This window comes from Mesoplodon bidens (assembly GCF_964165515.1).
Source record: "Mesoplodon bidens genome assembly, chromosome: 3".
NCBI lineage: Eukaryota > Metazoa > Chordata > Mammalia > Artiodactyla > Ziphiidae > Mesoplodon > Mesoplodon bidens.
In genome coordinates, this window is record NC_138178.1 from 111,546,965 (window position 1) to 111,564,764 (window position 17,800).

A 17,800-nucleotide genomic window follows, 5' to 3' on the forward strand; every position below is an offset into this window, starting at 1 on the left:
AACATATACATTTTCTCTTGAAGATTTAACTCATTTGGCAATTATGAAGGCATTTAGTTCTAAAGATTATGCTACTATTTTAAAAGAGGAGTTATCTTTTAAAGATCAGAAGGAGGAGGTAGGAATGTTTCTGATTAGGAGTCTGAAAGTCAGAACAGCCCAATGTAATGTGTGAGTCATGACTGGATCATAAATTTGGATGGGGGTGAGAGGGGTAGGAAAGAGTTTATAAAGGACTTTTTCTTTTTATAATGGGAAATTTGTGTGAGGACTGTACATTCTATGAAGCTACTAAATTAATGTTGATTTTACTAGGTATGGAAATAACATGTGGTCATGTAGGAGAATGTCCTTGAAAAATGCTAATAAGTATTTAGGGGTGAACCATCATGATGCCTGCAACCTGCTTTCAGATGGTTTGGCACAAGGTTTGTGTGTGTGTGTATATATACTGAGAGATATATAAAATGAGTATCATAAAGATAGGAGGTGAATTTATGTGTTCACTGCACATTTCTTTCAACTTTTCCATGGGTTTGAAAAATTACAAAACTTTAAAAAAGGAATTATGTAATGAGTTCTTTACTATAAATTTTTTTTTTTAATTTTATTTTTGGCTGTGTTGGGTCTTCATTGCTGAGCATGGGCTTTCTCTAGTTGCGGTGGCTTCTCTTGCTGAGGAGCACAGGCTCTGCATGTGGGCCTCAGTAATTGTGGCACGTGGGCTCAGGAGTTGTGGCTCTTGGGCTCTAGAGCGCAGGCTCAGTAGTTGTGGCTCATGGGCTTAGCTGCTCCACAGCATGTGGGATCTTCCCGGACCAGGGCTCAAACCTGTGTCCCCTGCGTTGGCAGGCAGGTTCTTAACCACTGCGCCACCAGGGAAGCCCCTTTACTATAATTTTAATCACACAGCTAATTCAATAATTATGTACCAGTACAGTTACATAATAAAATTCTAAAGCAACAAATACAGATAATTCCAGTTGTGAATGTAAGTTAAAGGTCACTTTGGGGAGAATACCACACCATGTCCTGCATTAACCATGTATTAACCATGTTCTGCAACCTGTCTGATGACTACTGTAACAGTTCAGCAATGCTGATAAACTCAAGTCAGAGCAAAGGTTTTAATATAATAATAAAACTAATTTAAAGAGCACAGCATGACAGTAAAATACATTATAGATCTGAGAGCTTTAGATACTGGAAAGCTTTATGAAGTCTGAGACCTTCTAAAAGTGTGACAGCACTTGGCAAACTATATACTTTTAAAGTGTAAGATATTATCATTACTATTTTTATAGCCTGTTTGAATTTATATGCATGTTTGAGTTATTCACATAATTTTAAAATGAAGAGACACACTTAAAACAAATCTTACTGGCCAAGAAATCCTTTAATTCAGCTCTAAAATATAGAAAGGGTATAAAAATCCTTTAACTTGAAGCAGATTCATCTATGAGAAATTTTATTGAATGAGATTTAGGGGGAAGAAAGGCATATATGATAAAATGACTTCAGCACTAAATCCAATTTCAATCCATTACTGTGAAAAAACCTGTTTGAAACCAATGGCTCTCAAACTTCAGTACCATTAACATTACTGTAGAAAAATAAGTAAGAGATTGCTGGGCTCTACTGCCAGATTTCTGGCTTAGCAGGTTTGGAATGGGGCCCAATAATGTGCATTTCTAACAAGTTCCAAGGTGAGGTGGATGTCGCTGCTGCAGGGGCCCTAAGATTGAGAACCATTACTCTAAACCAGTAACATCACTGGGTGGAATGATAATCATTGTTAGCAATTATCACTTGTAGCAGGTTTAAGACATTATATACTAACTTTTAAATTTCGTTTTAAAAACTCATATTTATATGGAAGATTTAAGATTAAAACAATCTTCTGAGCTGGAGATAATACTGATAAAAAGAATTACCTGGAGTCAACTCTTCTCTGCTATCCTTAGCAAGCATAACAGCATGTTCTGAAACTTCAGCTGCTTCTCTCTGAACAAGCTGACGTAAACAAGCCAGTACTGCTCGTCTCAGTAACAAATAGGGACTACAAAGGTTCACCTGAAAAACACCATTTGGGAAGTAAAAGAGCTGAAATTCTTGGTGGCATTCAATACGTCTAATAGATATTCACTGGACCCCTCCTGATTGTGTCCAGCCCATCACTGGGCTGGACACAATTTATTAAATACACAGAAACTTCAACTATCCTAGCACATATTTTTGATTATACAACTTAGAAACTGCTTAAGGAGTAATACATGTACTTATTAGGCAATATTCATAAACAAATCCAAGCAAAAGCCTCCTGACAATGTTAGAAGACATGAAATTTATATGAGTAAAACAGTTTTGAGAGACAAAAGAGATACAATTGAGAAAGAATTTATTTGCAGCTTATATATATATATGTGCTTATGGAACTATATTATAATGTTTTATGAATCTCTAAGTAGAAGTTTATACAAATCCATATAAGCACTGTAGCATACTGGTTAAAATGGAGGCTCTGGAGTCAAACTGTCTCAGTTTGAGTCCTAGATCCATGACTTACTAGCTGTGTGACCTTGGGCAATTTATTTAACCTCTCTGTGTCTCAGTTTCCTCATTTGTTATATGGAGATAACACTACCCCCATCTCACAGGGCTGTTGTGAAGTCAACACAAAGAAACATGCAAAAGTGCTTAGCACAGTACCTGGCAAATAGTAAGCACTCGATAAATGTTAGTTATTATAAATGCAGCGTCTATCAGTAGTAGTTTATTCAGATGCCATACATAGTAAGTAAATGCATTTTCAAATAAAGGCAGAAAGAGTCTTACTCAGAAAACATATTCACCGAAAATGCTCTCTAGAAACAACATTATAGATAGCAAATTTTATACATGTATATCTACTTACATATGAATATACATATATGTACATAGACATGTAAATGTCTTAGCAATAGAGAATATTTCTGCTCAGAATGATAGGCTCAATACATATTCTTTTTACTGAGAAGTATTTAAACCATGTAGATCTCAATAGGTTGTGTCTACCTAGGGTAAATGATACAATTGGTGATATACCTTAAATGAGCAATTAAAACAAGTCAAAGGTTTCTGGATACCAATTCTTAATGATTTCATAAGTAGAATAAAGCCTAGAGATTTTGAAATTTATTTTGTCCTAACTATGAAAATAAAGACCATGTCTTATAATAGTGATTTTTCTGAGCAAAATTTTAGAAATAATGGCATAATTCATATATGTGCCTTTAGATCTGGTTTATGTGTCAAAGACAGGACTGAAGTAGGTGAGTCTGTTGAAAAGAGCAGAGGCAAAATTCTGAGGAAAAGAGTAGGTAGTGGCAGCTGGTTTGTGATATATGATACATGCAAAGAGAGCTAAATCCTTAATTTTATCAGAAGATAAAAGGCAAGAAAAGTTTGTGAATATATTAGCAGTGAAACATACAGATGAGAACTGCTTTATAAATATGTTCTATTATACCCTCAAGCTATACCATGAACTCAAAAGTGGAAAGACAGGAATGCCATTCACAAAGTCTCAAGGTCATGTCATTCTAGTCATGTTTAAGAACTCTGCTGTTAGAAACTAGTACACAGGATAACAGAGAAGTTAAAATGTAAACAATTAGGTTTATTCATGCCCAAGATTACGGCTATATTTAACAACGACAAAAAAAGCACTCTATTAAGACAATTTTAAAGAAAAGTTAATAAATCTACTAGTTACTTTAACTGGAGTTTTACAAGCATATAATACAAGGCAGGTGCAGCGTTTATTCAGGCTGGTCAAACAATCTTTTAGAAAAAGCATGCTCAAAAGTACTCTTTACTGCTTTGGTAGAAAAAATATTAAAGGCCGTCACACAAAGCAAAATGGGACGCTTAATATTTCCATGTAATTCTCCAGCATTTATATTGGGAAGAGGAATAGAGTGGATTAAGGCAAACAAATCAAGCAAGCAAAATACAGAAATTAAATCAAACTGTAATTACAATTCCTTCCTGAAATGAATATATTAAATGAAAATGATGCAAAATGAAGTGCAAGGAGTGAGTGCACCAGCTGGAGAAGGTTAGGGAGGATTTGTTTACATGGGTATTAAATAACACCATGTAACATGCTATACACACTGGACTTTGCATTAATGGTTAGCTTAAACAAAGAGATGCAGAGGAAAACAAGAACATCTACAACCAAAAAAAAAAAAAACAACAACAACACAAAGAAACAGCACTGCAAACCTCAAAAAAAGTTAGGAATCGAGGGTCAGGGACCTACCAACACAGAATTATCCAACAAGATCTCCTGCACAAAAACAAATGACAGACTGGTCATGACAAAACCCAAAGATAAATACTAGGATGACTTTGACAACAGTCAGCTAAGCATTAAAATGTAAATGTTAATAGAGCTATCATTCAAACTGGCTTAGCTTCAGCTTTAAAAAATATGCCATAAATACTTCATTTTCCAACTTAAAATATGAGTTGAGGTAAGATTTTAAAAACAGTCAACTCAAGACGTAAAGATATAAAAAATACAATAATTTCAAAATGCACATTTGTGTAATTAGGTTTTCCTTTGGAATCTTTCATTAAGCCTCAGGAACAAAACCAGAACAAGTAGACATGAGTGTGAAAGGAGTGATCTGGATTACATTCACATGAACAGGTGTCCAGCAAGGGACCAAGTTAATGGTTTACCTCATCACAAGTTAATTATAGATTTCTTACTCTTGGAAGCCAAGTTTTAAAACTGTGAGTAGTCAGAATTGCAAGTGTAGCTAACGCCAAGTTCAGAACGGAAGTTAAATAGCATGCAGTTAGAAGAAAACCCTTTGCAGTAAGATTCCTTCCTAATGATTAAATGTATTCTGAATAGACTTTCAGTTAATATGGAAATACTTCATGCTAAATAATTAAGTTCTATGTAGAAAAGAAACCTGATCATAAAGTTAATAGGAAAGCAAAAGCAATTTTTTTAAAATAAATTTATTTATTTTATTTATTTATTTTTGGCTGTGTTGGGTCTTCGTTGCTGCCCGCGGGCTTTCTCTAGTTGTGGCAAGCGGGGGCTACTTTTCCCTGCAGTGCGCGGGCTTCTCATTGTGATCGCTTCTCTTGTTGCGGAGCACAGGCTCTAGGTGCGTGGGCTTCAGTAGTTGTGGCACAAGGGCTCAATAGTTGTGGCTTGTGGGCTCTAGAGCACAGGCTCAGTAGTTGTAGCACACGGGCCTAGTTTTTCCGCGGTATGTGGGATCTTCCAGGACCAGGGCTTAAACCCATGTCCCCTGCATTGGCAGGTGGATTCTCAACCGCTGTTGCCACCAGGGAAGCCCCAATTTTCTTACTACAGGGCATACTTTAAAATACAATAATAAATTTAGAATGAAAGCTTTACTAACCAAAATATTAAGATACAAAATTAACACAAGTTTTGCTAACACAAAATTGCTAGTGATAGCAATTTTTGAATTTAATTTCTGTATAAGAAAAATCATTTTATAGCTTAAGTATTATGAGTAACATGAATAAGACCTGTAATTGTTACCTCTGATTTTCTCAGTTGCTCTGAATATTCCTAAAAGAAAGATCTGAGAACAGTCTCTATTCTTTGTTTGTAACCTTCTCAGTCTGGTAAAAGAAAAGAGTACCGAATTTGATCAGATCTAATTCACCATGAATTAGTAGTTAGTCTTGCTCTTTATTTCTCAATAAACTTTACTTAATAAATGAATTCATGTATCAGTTAAAGAAGAAATTTTAAAAGGGTATTAATGGACATTTTCTACTATGATTCAAGAAGAAAAAATGGCAGTATTGTTTTTATTTATTTATTTAGGCTATGTTGTGTCTTCGTTGCTATGCACGGGCTTTCTCTCTAGTTGTGGCGAGAGGGGGCTACTCTTCATTGCGGTGCGTGAGCTTCTCATTGCAGTGGCTTCTCTTGTTGCAGTGCACGGGCTCTAGGCGTGTGGGCTTCAGTAGTTGTGGCACGTGGGCTCAGTAGTTGTGGCTTGCAGGCTCTAGAGCGCAGGCTCAGTAGTTGTGACGCACGGGCTTAGCTGCTCCGTGGCATGTGGGATCTTCCCGGACCAGGGCTCGAACCCGTGTCCCCTGCATTGACAGGCGGATTCTTAACCAGTGCGCCACCAGGGAAGTCCCAGTGTTGTTATATTTAAATGGAGAGTAGAAAGTTAGATCAACTTGCAAAGTAGTGGGTATTTTTCAGTAACTGGTATTGGCAATTGTTCTTCAAATATAAAGAGCAATATTCCTGGGGAAAAGTTGCTGAATGATAAAGGTAAAATTCTTTTCCAGTAAGTGCTGTTTTCTCTAATACATGTTTAACCCAGATAGAAACCAAAGTTTCTATCAGAAAAGTCAGTCATGTCCTCTCTTGAAGAGTCTTACATAATTATGACTATGAAAATCAATATGGAGATAAATACAATTCTATGTTTAAGTTACATGTTAAGAAAATAAAAACAATTACAATTTACTGAGTGGTTATTAAGTGCCGAGGACAAGTGTATTTATAGGCGGCATCTTGTGTAATCCTTGTGTTTTACAGACACGATAACTGAGGCTGGAGGAGGTTATGGGACGTCCCTAAGGCCACATAGATAGGAGGGAGCAGAGCTAAGAGGGTCCATAACTACAAAGTCAATATGAAATAATGAAACGAGAACTGGACAAGGAGTTCAGAAACCTGGATTCTAGGCTTAGAGCTACTACTACCTAGGTATGTTACCTTGGGCAAAATATTTCACTTTTTGGTCTTTAGTTTATATTTTTATTGAGAAGGTTGGTTTTACTGATGTTTGAGGTTCTTTCAAGGTCTGAAATGCACATTTTGTCTTAAGCTTGAAAATGAAAGGTCTGTCTAAAGTAATGATTCTCAACTGTCATGTTACTAAGGGGAGTGTGCTGTGAACATTACAGGGGCAGAAAAAGTTGAAAAGCAACGATGTCAAGTTTTGTTGTTTTTTTTTTTTTTGCCTGCCTTTGGTCTTCATTGCTGTGTGTGGGCTTTCTCTAGTTGCGGTGAGCGGGGGCTACTCTTCGTTGGGGTGCATGGGCTTCTCATGGCAGTGGCTTCTCTTATTGCAGACCACAGGCTCTAGGTGCATAGGCTTCAGTAGTTTTGGCACATGGGCTCAATAGTTATGGCTTGCGGGCTCTAGAGTGCAGGCTCAGTAGTTGTGGCGCATGGGCTTAGTTGCTCCGCAGCATGTGGGATCTTCCTGGACCAGGGCTCGAACCCATGCCCCCTGCATTGGCAGGCGGATTCTTAACCACTGTGCCATCAGGGAAGTCCTCAGTGTCAAGTTTTAACTCCAAGTGTAACTCAACTTTTTCAGGCAAGTCCAGATAGAAACTGGTGATGCTCAAGGTAAATCTTAAAACCACTGATGATTACGAACCATCTCATCAGAACTTTTTTACTGATCACCTTCACCTTTCTATATTCATTAGACACACTATTAGAACTCAGATATTGATGCATATGCTGCTAGAATATTAAGGAAAAATATTATTTGCCCATCTGGGATGAAAAGAACTTTATATGTAATAATTTGGGAAAGAGGAAGAAGGAGTAGGAAAAAATAGATGTTACCACATAAATATTTCCATGTCCTATAGCATTATATACTACCTGCAATATTAGCACTCAGTATGTCTTTACTGATTAATGAATCAATATTCTAAATACTAAGTTCAACATTAATGGAAGAAAAATGAATCAATATATGAGAGGTTTAAGATATGATTATATGAAGTTGCCCCCCACCGCCCAAAAAAGACCAGAACTGAGGGAAAATAGCTATTGTACAGTCTAGAGAATAATTAAATTTAAATTTCCAATAATAGAAACTACGGACATATACAATTTTATACTCACACAGAGGCAGCTGACCAGGCTAGACAAGTTGACATGTCGTGGAGCAAACATGTGAAGCTGCTGAAGGCATGAGATGGCCTGAGCTTGGACAAGGCAGTCTGGGTTATCTTGCATCACTGCACAACCCAACAGACAGGAAGTCCTTAGGGTAGAAACGGAAGTACTGTTACCTAAAATGAAAACAGAAAGCTTTTAATAATTGGCCTATAAAATCATTACCCTTTAAACATATATTACTGGGCTTAAAATTTCTTTTTTCCCCCGATCTTTAACTTAAGGTTCTGTGAAGTGAATTTCTTCTACAAAAGCAGGGATAATCCAGGTTATAGATTTTTAGATTATGTTATCTTTAGTCTGAAAGATTTATGGTAACACAAATCATTAGGCAAAGAAGAACCTAAGACTATCTGCAGTTTACATCAAATTTTCATGAAAAGTAGAATTAGAAAGTGCTAATAAACTTCACCCTGCTTGTATTAGTTGAGGGTTGCTTTCATATATTAAAATCATGTACTTTGCATTTGAATAGATCAGAATAACTGAGTTTTGGGGCTTTGTCATTTATATCTTAAAAGAGAATAGAGTTCTTTAAACTATTCTATTTCATGTCTGTCATTTTACTTGTTAAGGGAAGCATTTTTAGGACATATCTAATCTTTCTAAATATGGTACTCCTTATCTTTTCAAGGTAAGAAAAATAAGACTAGCATTTATTTTAACAAAATATACGGAGCACCTACTATGTGCCAATCACAAGGGCTTTTCAAATTTTCTCTTATTTGATAGAAGAGGAAACTAAAGCTTAGAGACATGAGGATTTCCCCAAAGTCACCCAATTAAGTAATAGTTGGTGAAGCTTAGATTAAGTTTCTGTTTTTTCTATCATGTCATCATCCAAGAGTCAAAGTCTTCCCAAGACTGTTCTCAACATTCTGCCCATATATTTGAAAAGAGCATTCTGCTAAACTTCACTTTATTGAGAAATGTTTGAGTCAATAATAGGAACTGAATTCATTTTTACGCATATATTTTTATGTAAAACATCACAAAAGCAGCTATGCATACCTTGTAGCTCTGGACCCAGTGTAGTAATAAGGGCATTCAAACAACGACCAAGGCTTTGGTGAACTTCAGCATGAGTAGGAGGCACATTTAACAACAACATAATAATAAGAGAAAGGGTTGGTTCTGCATGTGTATAATAGAGTGGGCCAGCAGAATCAATTATCAATGAGAGAGAATGCAGTGCCCAGGTCTGTGAAGACAGAGAAAAACAATTTAAAATGTTATAGCAGCATTAAGAAACATAAAACACAATGAGTTGTTCTTTTGCTGAAGCAAGTGATAACGTAATAGCACAGTAAAGTATTTGTGTGTTATTACTAACTTGGAGAGAGAAATGGAGAACTTCAGGAGTTTTAAGAAAATTTTTCTCTTTAAATATCCAGTAAAAAACAATCGAGAGACAAGTGCCTAATTTAGAATGGCATATGTGCATATATCTCAGCACTAAGAATTCCATACAGTGTTTGGTTCTTTAGCTAACAGCTTGAACTAAATCTGGTTTGTTGAAAACTGTTTAATGTTTAATCTATATAGAGAATGAAAATTCAAGTTTTTAACAGATTCAGCAATATCTACAACTACATGCAATAATTACAGACAAATCTCTTGAACACAGTGTTGAAGAAAACCAGACATAAAAAAGTACATACCATATGATTCCATTGATATAAAGTATAAAAGCAGGCAAAACTAATATATGCTGTTGCAAATTAGGATAGTGGTTATCCTTGGTGGGACAGGTAGTAACTAGAAGAGAACATGAGGAGAGTGTTTGGGGTATTGTTCTGCTTCTTGATCTAGGTGCTGGTTACATGGTGTATTCAGTTTCTATACTTTATTCACAGAGATGCACACTTCTAACAGGTGCAGTGTTATAAATATATAAAAATAAACATATTTATAAAAATAAATATTTATATTTATAAAATAAATATACATGTTATATATAAATATGTATTTATATATTAAACAAACAAAATGCCTTTGAGCCAAATCTTGCCTGCCACCTATTTTTAGAAATAAAGTTTTGTCGAAACACAGTCATGCTCATCTGTTTACATATTATTTATGGCTGCTTCCCTGCTATAATGGCAGAATTGAGCAGCTGACAGAGACTGTATAACATGTAAAGCCTAAATAATTTACTACCTGGCCCTTTATAAAATAAGTTTGGCAACTCTGGTTCAAACAAGACTGGCCATACACTGATAACCACTGAAGCTAGATGATGGGTATAAGAGGTTCCTTATAGCATGTTCTCTACTTTTATGTATGCTTGAACTTTTTATAACAAGAAGTATCTGAAGAGTCCTCCTTTTAGGAAATCAACTGAGAAACTTTTACCCCTCTTATCAATAGATGTATATGAAAAGCTTACAGTACTTTAAATGCTACAAAAATAAACTCCCATTAGGTGAGAGATAGCAGCAATCAAGAAGAGTCAGATTTGATGACACTGGAGGCCATGGAAAGAATAATTTAAATCAATCAACAAAAGATAGTCAATATAAAAGGATGTGTGTTCAGAACAGACTTCTTGAAGGGGAAAAGGAGAAATATAATAAACAGAAGCAAAAAGTACTGTACTAAAGGAATGAAGAAAGAAAGAATGGAACACCTTATAAATCAACTCAAGTAATAGATGATGTGAAAAAAAGAAAACTATTAGTAATATGGCAACTCAAGAATGAAAGCTATGTTGGATGTTGAAGTTTAACAGGAAGGTGGTTAAACTGGATGTTAGAATACTAAAAAATGTGGGTTATCAGAAAGGAATAGAAAGAGAGGAGAGCAATAGGAAAAACATTAAGTGCAGATACGAGAATGACATGTGTGGGAGGAAAGTAGGAAGATCAGCTTAGGAGAAGACCAGTACTTTGGGTTAATAACAGAGAAAGTTTCTGGGTCAGTTGATGGGACTTCAATGAGAAGTTGATTTAAGAAGCAATAAGCAGTTTCCCCAGCTTTTCAGTAAGGAAGTGGCAAGATGAAAATCTTTCAGGAAAACATTTTTGGCTTCATATCTAGGGAGAGTTGAAAAGAACTTAAACATAAAGTGACCAGGTAGGAGGCTACTGTAGTAATTAGGGACACACAGTGGGGACAGAGATACAATAAGGGGATTTAAAAAGCAGGAAGAATAACAATCATTCAAGATGTGATTAAGATATCAGGAGAATGATGATTGACAGAAATGGGTAAGATATGTATAATAAAATGGTAAAGTGGTTAAGAACATGAGTTCAGAGTCCATGACTTATGTTCACCTGACTCCAGTTTTCTAGCTGTGAGCAAGTACTTAGCTTCTGTAAGCCACAGTTTTCTTTCTGTATAATGGGAATATACATACTAGATTACTGTGAGGATTAAATATGTTCATATGTTTAGAAGAATGTAATACAATGCATGGTACCTGTTAAGCTCTACAAAATAGTAGACGTTATTTTAAGATGGAAGGGAGATCCATTTTCAGAAAATGATATTGAATTTGACTTTAGATACTGAGTATGAAATAAAGATAATGAGATTTGAATTTTAAAAATCCATCAAGGTCAACAATGGCTTTGATTTTATTATGGAGCAAGAATTATTTTATAAATTAGTAATGGTCAATAAAAACATAATCTGCATTATCTACAAATCAAGAATTTCAAGGAAGGTATCACATGAAGTACTTACCTGCACATCAGGAGAAGTGCTGTCCTGAGATAAAGTGTAAAGGATTCCAACACAAGAATTCAAATGTTGAGAAGAACTTATTCCTCCCAAGTACCTATGTAGGGATCCCAAAGCCAATGAGTATCCTGTTCTGGTAACTGCGTCCCTTGCTGACTTCAGTCTGTGATTATGGAAACAAAAATAAATGACAATTACTGAAACAAAACCAATGCATGCACACTGTCACTTAGGCAAACTTTCTGTATGAAGAGTTGCAAAATTCAGAAATATATTTACCGTTAACTGATAAAAAAAAATTCTGAAATAACCTGAAAGGTATCTTGAAAAGAAAAAAATTTAAATAAAAATGTCTTTACCATTATTAATAATTATTTAAATATAAGCAATTTCAATGTCTCTCAGAAATACACACACACTAAATTCATATGGCAGGCATTATTACTTTATCATTAAGTTATACTTTAAAACTCTCATTGCTGAGATACTCTAATTCCATATAAAGAGAGTTCCAACTCAAGAACTTTGATTTAAAAATTAAATATAGTAAGAGAACTCATTATTTATTAGGAGCTTTCTTATGAATTGTATACTAGTTCAAGCACTTTATATTTGGTCCTTTAATCCGCTCAACAATCTTGAGATTCACACTACTGATATTATCAGTTCCTTTTAACAGATGAGGAAATCAAAGTGACTTAGTCATTTTAGCCAAAGTGACTCTTACAAAGTAACCAACTATTAAATCGAAGAGTTGGGATTTGAACCGAGTTAGTAATCTGACATCAGATGTTGAGCTCATAACCAAATCAAGATACACATATTCAATAGACTAGAAGGTGAAAGTGCTGCCTGCATTACTACCACCACTAATAATATAGCTTTATATTTGTATAATATAACCATGAACTTTATTTGCAGTTGTTTTATTTTTTCATACTACTTTCATATTTATTATCTCATTTACCTTAACATTCTTAGTAGGCAGGGTAGCATTAATAACCTTCTATATGAAATAGAGGAAAACTGAGAGGTTGAGAGGATTAAGTAACCTGCTCATGGTTACAAAGCTGGTAGAAACGAAATATAGTTTATGTTTCCTGACCTGCAGCCTTCTCTCTTTCCATTAGGTTGTTCTTACTACCTATATCTATATTTTACATGATAAAACTCCATAAGCTTCTTACTCCCAGAGTCCACTGATGGCCTATTACATCACTCATATAGATAGTGATCTTTCTCATATAAAAAGTAAAGCCAAAGAACTAGTAATAGTTTTATGTTCCAAAACAAGCAGGCCAAGGTTGGGTGGGGGGGAGTTCTCCTTTATTTTAAAGTATACACATTTCTCAATTTTTTAAAGTTAATTATCAGAATGAAGTTTCATAAGTTCCAACAAACCAATAAGCTACACCCAGTTTTGACACATAGTCCATGAGTATTAAATAAAAAATTCACTTACTTGTCAAAGCTAACTTGAGCTAATGCAGCAGTAAAAGCTCCATCATCAACCACTTGGGCTAATCTAGCCCATGCCTCTGCAGCTGCACATCTCAAGAGGGGGCTGGGACTTTCTAAGGCTCCCATCACCAATGCGAGGACAGGTCTTCTCATTTCTTCTGGACCCAAATGTCCCTTAGAGCCAGCCACATACTGAAATATGTAAAAAACAATCCAAACTTGCAACTCTAGTAAATTCTCTTATCCAGTTTGGAATGTATATTCTGGTTAACCAAATATGTTCATATTTGGTGATTACTCCTTTAAAAAAAATCAGAATACCAAAATCCACAGTAAACATACATAATTTTTCTCATGAAGTACTTTAGAATTTTAAACCTCCAGGCAAACAATATGGTAATCAATTATCACTGTAGTATATATGTGTTCAGAAGAACATTAATGGGGATTTCCATAAAATAAATGATCAATGAAGCCTATTATATTTTACTTAGAAACAACAAGCCATAAATGCAACAATGAGCCAGATTTGATCCATAGGCCATAGTCCGCCAATCCTAGATCTGGGATATTAGGGTTGGTAGGTTAAAGCATGGTTCTAAGCCAAGATTATAAGTTTGATTTCTGACTAACAAGTTTTATATGGAGAAAAAGTAAAAGGGGAGGGACTTCCCTGGCGGTCCAGTAGTTAAGACTCTGTGCTTCCAATGCAGGGAGCACGGGTTCGATCCCTGGTCAGGGAACTGAGATCCCACATGCCATGCAGTGTGGCCAAAAAAAAAAAAAAAAAAAAGGTAAAAGGGGAATTAAAAATCTTGAAACGTTAAGAAAAATCAGGGTGGGGGGGACCAGCCCTTTAAAAACACTTTCCCCAATCTACTTAGTTGGCCATACATTAGGGGAAAAAAAAAATAAAGCAAACGTGAATTTTTAAAAAACAGAATTACCTTCAAGAAACTAGAAACTGAAGAAACAACATGTAACTGAACTACTTGTTGACGAGCTCCTTTTGTATGCTTTATACTGTCCAAAAGCTGTTCCAGTATGAGAAGCCTAAAATCAGAAACAAGATTTAAAGATAAAGTAAGTCAAAGGGCAGTACTGAGTATCCACTACAAATTTGTTTTGTTGCTTTTTGTTGGAACTACTAAAATGAGATAAACTGTTGTCAAACACACTGAAGCATTTTAGGAAATGAAAATATATCACAACCAATGCAAAAATATTTTGATTATGTGTCATTATGACAGTGGGGGAGAAGCATTATTTTGTGAAAAAATAACATGTATCACTTAATACAGATTTACCTGGGCAAATTCAGCTATTTCAGCAACTATTTTCTAAACAAATATTTTGAAAGTCACTTGCGTCAACATTTTTGCTCTTAGTAACAGGACTTACTGGATTCAAATACATTCCTTCATTTTAAAGGTAGCACTGACTTCAGTTAATGAGAAGCAGCACAGCCTTTTGAACCCCAACCATACCTTAAACATGTACTTGGCATCATACTATATATAACACAGTTTTTACACTTGCTTTTCTCACTTAACATTACCTCTTTAGCACTTTTCAAATCATTTTTATTCTTTGATAATTTTCAGGAAGCCAAATTTTACTACACACATACTACAATTTATTCAACCATTCTCCTACTGGTGGAGAGCAAATTTCTTATTTTCACAATTCTGACTATGATGAATATATGCACATTACTTTTGGTGTGGGGTTGAATGTGTCCATGGGTTTTAATGTAGCTTCCATAAATTGTTTTTCATGTCCTTTTTTTAAATCCATTTCTTGAGATTAAAGATATGTAACCATGAAATAAATCACCCCATTTTTTCCCACCAATTTCTCCAATGTTTAGAAACATTGCTTCAGAGCTCTGAACTTCCTTTCCCCCTCTTCTCTCCCTTTAAATCAGGAAAACTGAAATAATGTTTAAGAATACTTCTTCCGTTGTGAACTATCTTGATGGTAGGCATAGACCTTATAGCTTATCTTCATCTCTCTAGTATCTGGGTTTGGCAAGTAGTCAATAGTCAAATGTGCTTGTTGAACAATATAAAGGACAGTTGCACCCAGTGAGTGAAAACAGGGCATGACTGGCTGAAGATGGCACATGGGTATACGTTTACTCAACTCTAACGTACTTGCAATAGTATCTCTGAGCCTGTAACTAAATCTCTATCATTCTGGTGAGGCCACAAGACCCAAATACAGTTTTGTTCCAAATGACAATTCTGTTATCGAAACAGAATAGATATGGGTATTGTGCTTTAAAAAACCCAGCTGTGGAAGAAGTTAAGTCAGAAAAAAGGGAAGGTGTGAAGTTACATGTGTATGACTTGAGGAAAGCAATATACATAAAATCAACTCAGAGAATATAATAAACATGGTGGATCACTAAAAATTTGAGGAAAAACCATGGTAACTCTAAGTAGTCTATTTAGTTAAATATTTATTTCCTTATTTCAAGGTTAATTCTGTTCATCATAATAAACCTGAAAAACTCAGAAAAGCACAGGAAAGAAAAATGAAATTCACCCATAATCCCACCATCTGGAAAGAGCCACTATTAACATTTGGCATCTTTGTTTTAGTCTCTCCCCGGTCCCGTTCCCAGCCCAGGTATATGGATATCATTTTTAGAAAACTGGGATCACAGTGTATACACTCTGTTAGTAACTCTTTTTCATTTCCCTAAACATTAATCCCATCTTATTAATTACTGCACTGAAATAATTTTTTTCCTCTTTTTTATCTTGGCCTCCTGTGATATTTCTTTTTTATTTTAATTGAAGTATAGTTGATGTACAATATTATGTTACAGGTGTACAAGATAGTGATTCACAATTTTTAAAGGTTATACTTCATTTAAAGTTATTTTAAAATATTGGCTATATTCCCTGAGTTGTACAGTATATCCCTGTAGCTTATTTTTCACGTAATAGTTGGTACCTTTAATTCCCTCCCCCTATATTGCCCCTCCCCCTTCCCTCTCCCCACAGGTAACTGCTAGATGGTTCTCTGTATCTGTGAGTCTGCTTTTTTGTTATATTCACTAGTTTGTTGTATTTTTAGATTCCACATGTACTGAAATAATTTAAAATAGCTATTAGTATTATATAGTCTGGCAATAAAATACCTTATTTACCCAGTTCCCTAGTTTGGGACATTTAGGCTATTTCTAATTTTTATTATAAATAACATGATTAATGTATCATATAAAAGTTTTTTCTGCCTGTTTTCCAAGATTATATTTAAGTCATTATGTTTCAAGAATATATTTATGCTCAAATTGCCTGCAGGAAGAAAAATTAAGGATAACCATATGGTCAGCCTTATGAATTTAAAACCTAAAACATCATTATTAGATCACATCATAGTCACCTGCTATAATGGAACTGTGTGTCATGTTGAAAGTAGTAAAAATACTTAAGGTTAGAGCTTGAGAATTTTGTTACATTATAATAAAACCTGACCTGTACTATTTTCTTACCACATTCATGGGCCAAAGACTGTAAATGAGACTACCAGAGCCCAAAATATTTTTCTCCACCCTTTACCCCCAAATTCTGACAGAGATCGCAACAAAACATTCTGAATCCTCAGGAAGATGGAGATGACCAGTTTTCAGTAATACTGAATTGGTATTCCTAAGTAGTATCAATTATAACATATAATTATTAGTTCAGAAAAAAATTAGATATTAAAAGTTTTGAGTCTGGATGAAATAAAAACACATAGGTAACTGAGTAAACAGCAAAGACATAAAATTTGAAAATGCTGATTTACCTTACTTATACTTTCAGAGAGGGTGTATAATGGTGAAAATTTTCACTACTGAGAACTATCCTTTTCCTCTCTCTCCATCAACTCATAATCTACATTATTTTATAGCATTTTTAGCAGTGGTTCTCAAACCTGGCTGTACACCAGAATCACCTAAGGAGTTTTTTAACATTTCAGTGCCCAATGTAGTATGCATACCATTACTATTAAGTAAGAATCTACGTTTTAAAAAGTTGTCCCAACGATTGCAATGTACAGTCAAGGGTGAAGCAATCTTCAGGTGAATTAAGTAATTCATTCTTTGCAATTAGGTGCAAAATATATTGAAAAGTAACCATAAACAACACATACACAAGATCAGTAATAACTTCTTCTCTGTGTAAAATATCTTGATATTCCAGAACTTTAAACATTTTAGTGCTTTAAAATTATCAATGCGAAGTTCTCTTATTTTTTAGAATCCTATGGTCAAAATAAAGATAATGAGGGACTTCCCTGGTGGCACAGTGGTTAAGAATCTGCCTGCCAATGCAGCCCTGGTCTGGGAAGATTCCACGTGCTGCAGAGCAACTAAGCCCATGTGCCACAACTACTGAGCCTGTGCTCTAGAACCTGAAAGCCACAACTACCGAGCCCGTGTACCACAACTACCAAGCCTGCACTCTAGAGCCCACGAGCCACAACTACTGAGCCAGTGTGCCACAACTACTGAAGCCGGCATGCCTAGAGCCTGTGCTCTGCAACAAGAGGAGCCACCACAATGAGAAGCCCGCGCACCACAATGAAAGGTAGGCCCTGCTCGTCGCAACTAGAGAAAGCCCACGTGCAGAACGAAGACCCAATGCAGCCAAAAACAAATAAATAAAT

At 35.3% G+C, this 17,800-nt stretch overlaps 1 protein-coding gene across 5 annotated transcripts in view; it reads right to left on the bottom strand.

The window, feature by feature from the left end:
- The window catches only part of HEATR5A (HEAT repeat containing 5A), a 110,643-nt gene that overhangs the window by 28,921 nt on the left and 63,922 nt on the right, over positions 1 to 17,800 (bottom strand). For all 5 annotated transcript variants that reach the window (XM_081229684.1, XM_081229682.1, XM_081229683.1 and 2 more), the window contains 6 exons: positions 14,083 to 14,188; positions 13,137 to 13,327; positions 11,678 to 11,837; positions 8,999 to 9,188; positions 7,934 to 8,103; positions 1,935 to 2,073 (listed from right to left, as the gene is read on the bottom strand). In XM_081229684.1, coding sequence (XP_081085810.1) covers positions 1,935 to 2,073; positions 7,934 to 8,103; positions 8,999 to 9,188; positions 11,678 to 11,837; positions 13,137 to 13,327; positions 14,083 to 14,188 — 956 coding nt within the window. The remainder of the gene's footprint in view (positions 1 to 1,934; positions 2,074 to 7,933; positions 8,104 to 8,998; positions 9,189 to 11,677; positions 11,838 to 13,136; positions 13,328 to 14,082; positions 14,189 to 17,800) is intronic.